Source organism: Ipomoea nil, unplaced genomic scaffold (assembly GCF_001879475.1).
Source record: "Ipomoea nil cultivar Tokyo-kokei standard unplaced genomic scaffold, Asagao_1.1 scaffold0099, whole genome shotgun sequence".
Classification (NCBI taxonomy): domain Eukaryota; kingdom Viridiplantae; phylum Streptophyta; class Magnoliopsida; order Solanales; family Convolvulaceae; genus Ipomoea; species Ipomoea nil.
In genome coordinates this window covers 80,007-83,132 of record NW_017616527.1, presented here as the reverse complement: position 1 = coordinate 83,132, position 3,126 = coordinate 80,007, and the positions used below count along the sequence as shown (strand labels likewise).

The following is a 3,126-nucleotide window of genomic DNA, read 5'->3' as shown; positions in this document are numbered from 1 at the left end:
CACAAAGAACCAATAACGCCTCCAGTAAAGCTCGAACTCACAACCTTCTAAATGAAAATCCAACCCGGATACCATTAGACTATATAGTCTTGGTTCATACTCTACTCACTTAGTTTGTCCATGCTTTTGAATGACCATATTTTTCTATATGCACACATTGATACGGGTATTTTTGGGCTAGTACATGAAGTATTTTTGGTGTAGTAATTCACAAAGTCAGAAAATCAAAATTTGAATTTTCTTTTTGAAATTTCTTTAGTCAAAGAGAGGGTGCTGGATTACTGGGACTAATCAATTCAAGGTGCTTGTGAAGTCAATGTTGTAGGAATCATACTCTACTCAGTTAGGGTGTGTTTGGTTCGCACATTAAAATTGAATTTGAAATTAAATTAAATACTTGATAATAGTAATGAATTTTTTTGAAAGTATTTTGCATGTTTAGTAGTATAGTGGAATTATTGATGTTTGGTTATGCATGACACTATAATGGGAATAAAGGTTTTAAAAATTCAAAAATAAAAAATCAAGGCAATTCATCCTAATATATATATAATGACGTCCAAATCACCACTATGAACAAAAATAAAAAAAAAACACTAATTCAAACTTAAAAAATCATATTACCAATATGATAGAATGATACTCATTTTTAAATAGAAAATATATTTTTTAATTAATTGGAGAGATAATCAAATTTCATAGTTATGTTTTAAAACATTGTCAATCAAAAAGTAACTAAGATTTTGATTCCCATTCCCTAGTGTATAAATTCATGAATAAAAAACAACCGTAATTTGTCCACCCTTTCGCATGACCATATTTTTCTATATGCACGTACACATTGATACGGGTAGTAATTCACAAATTTATAAAAATCAAAATTTGAATTTCTTTAGTCAAAGAGAGGGTGCCGAATTTTGAATTGTTTTTCTTTAGTCAAAGAAAGTTGCTTGTGGAGTGAGTGTTGCAGAAGAAGAAAGTCCATACTTTTATATAAGCACACACATACAACAACAACAACATTGATAAACATATTATATTTACCAAGAAACCATGATGAACACGACGACATGGATTTGGACAACATTTGCAGTGGTCGCAGCCATTTCTATCTGCAACTCATTTCTGAAGAGCCGAAGGAAAAGGCTGCCGCCCGGTCCCAGAAGGCTTCCAATCTTGGGACACCTCCATTTGTTGGGGAAAACCCCCCATCAAGATCTGCAAAAACTCGCCAAAATCCATGGTCCTATCATGCATTTGCGGCTGGGTTTCGTCGACAACATCATCGTCTCGTCACCCCAAGCCGCCGAGCTGTTTCTCAAGACACACGATCTCAATTTCGCGTCCAGGCCACCTTCAGAGGCTGCAAAGTACATTGTCTATGGCCAGAAGGACATGGTGTTTGGCGAATACGGCCCGTTTTGGCGCAACATGCGAAAGCTGTGCACTTTGGAGCTCCTTAGCAATTCCAAGATCAATTCGTTTCAATCCATGAGACAAGAAGAGTTGTGTCTTCTCATAGAATCCTTCAAGCAAGCGGCTGGGAAAGGAGTGGCTGTTGATTTGAGTGGCAAGGTTTCTTCCATGAGCGCAGACATGAGCTGTCGGATGGTGTTTGGGAAGAAGTACGAGGATAATGACATTGGTGAGAACGGGTTTAAGGCTGTGATTCAAGAAACAGCTCATCTAGCAGGTATTCCTAATCTTGGGGACTATTTTCCTTATTTTAGTAAGCTTGACTTTCATGGATTGACAACAAGGATGAAGGCGGTTGCCAAGCTCTTTGACCAATTCTTCGAGAGGATCATTGATGAGCATGAACAAGCTAAAAACCAAGGTACCACTCAAACCACAAAGGATTTTGTTGATATAATGCTGGAAATCAAAAACTCTGGAGAAACTTCGTTTGAGTTCACGCGAGAACATATCAAATCTATGATGGCCGTAAGTATACCTTACTTTCAACAATTTACATTGTCTCTCAACACACATCCATATAGTAGTTGTCAACTACTACTTATGCTACTTTTTTCACCTAATTTTTATAAAATCTTGACTTTGTAGGATTTGCTTGTAACTTCAATGGACACATCATCAACAGCAATAGATTGGACAATGTCTGAGCTTTTAAAACACCCAGAAATAATGAAGAAAGTGAAGGAGGAGATAGAGAGACAAGTAGGGTATGATAGGATGGTGGAAGAGGAGGATTTGGAGCACTTTGAATACTTAGAAATGGTTATAAAAGAATCCTTAAGGTTGCATTTGAGTGTGCCGTTACTCATTCCTCATGCATCCATAGAGGATTGTATAGTTGATGGCTTTCATATACCTAAAAATTCAAGAATCATTGTGAATGCTTGGGCAATTGCACGTGATCCAAATGTGTGGAGCAATCCAGAGAAGTTCCTTCCGGAAAGATTCAAGGGAAGTGATATTGATTATAGAGGCAAGCATTTTGAGTATCTCCCATTTGGATCAGGGAGGAGAAGTTGTCCTGGTATGCAACTCGGATTAACAACAATTCGACTAGTAGTGGCACAATTGATACATTGCTTTGATTGGGACCTCCCAAATGGGATGCTACCTAAAGACTTGGACATGAATGTGCACTTTGGCACTGTTATCAGTCGAGCTAAGAATTTGATAGCGGTTCCTAAATATCAATTGTGTGTTTAACTTAATTCTATAAATAAATTCTTGTCAGCAGATTGTATTCCTCTACAACAATATGTTAATGGGTGAATCTCCAGTGGGACCGTCTCACGGATCCTTATATGTGAGATGCGTTAGATTAAGATGAAAATGTAACAATTATGTTGAAAAATGTTATACTAATTATAAATAAATTGTTTGTTACTAATCATAGATAAATTGATTGATTGTTACTTATGAGAGATAATGTAATACTTATTATAAAAATGTGATATTTTGATAAAAATGTAATACTTTTAAATCAAAATGTAATATTAGGGGTGGAAGAGTTATTTGTGAGGAAAATTGTAATGCTTATGAGAGAAAGTGTAATACTAATTGAAAAACTCGACCCATTTTACGGCTAGTTAAGAATTCGTGAGAATTGATGTAAGTAGGGATAAAATTAGGTTAGGCCGATCGAGTCAGGCT

At 36.1% G+C, this 3,126-nt stretch overlaps 1 protein-coding gene across 1 annotated transcript; it reads left to right on the top strand.

Moving 5' to 3' along the window:
* Positions 1 to 1,007: 1,007 nt before the first annotated feature.
* LOC109177903 (cytochrome P450 CYP736A12-like) lies at positions 1,008 to 2,707 on the top strand. Its single transcript, XM_019327427.1, has 2 exons — positions 1,008 to 1,944; positions 2,065 to 2,707. The coding sequence occupies exons 1-2, from the start codon at positions 1,054 to 1,056 to the stop codon at positions 2,677 to 2,679; spliced, it is 1,506 nt and encodes a 501-aa protein (XP_019182972.1). The 5' UTR covers positions 1,008 to 1,053; the 3' UTR covers positions 2,680 to 2,707.
* The last annotated feature ends 419 nt before the right edge of the window (positions 2,708 to 3,126 follow it).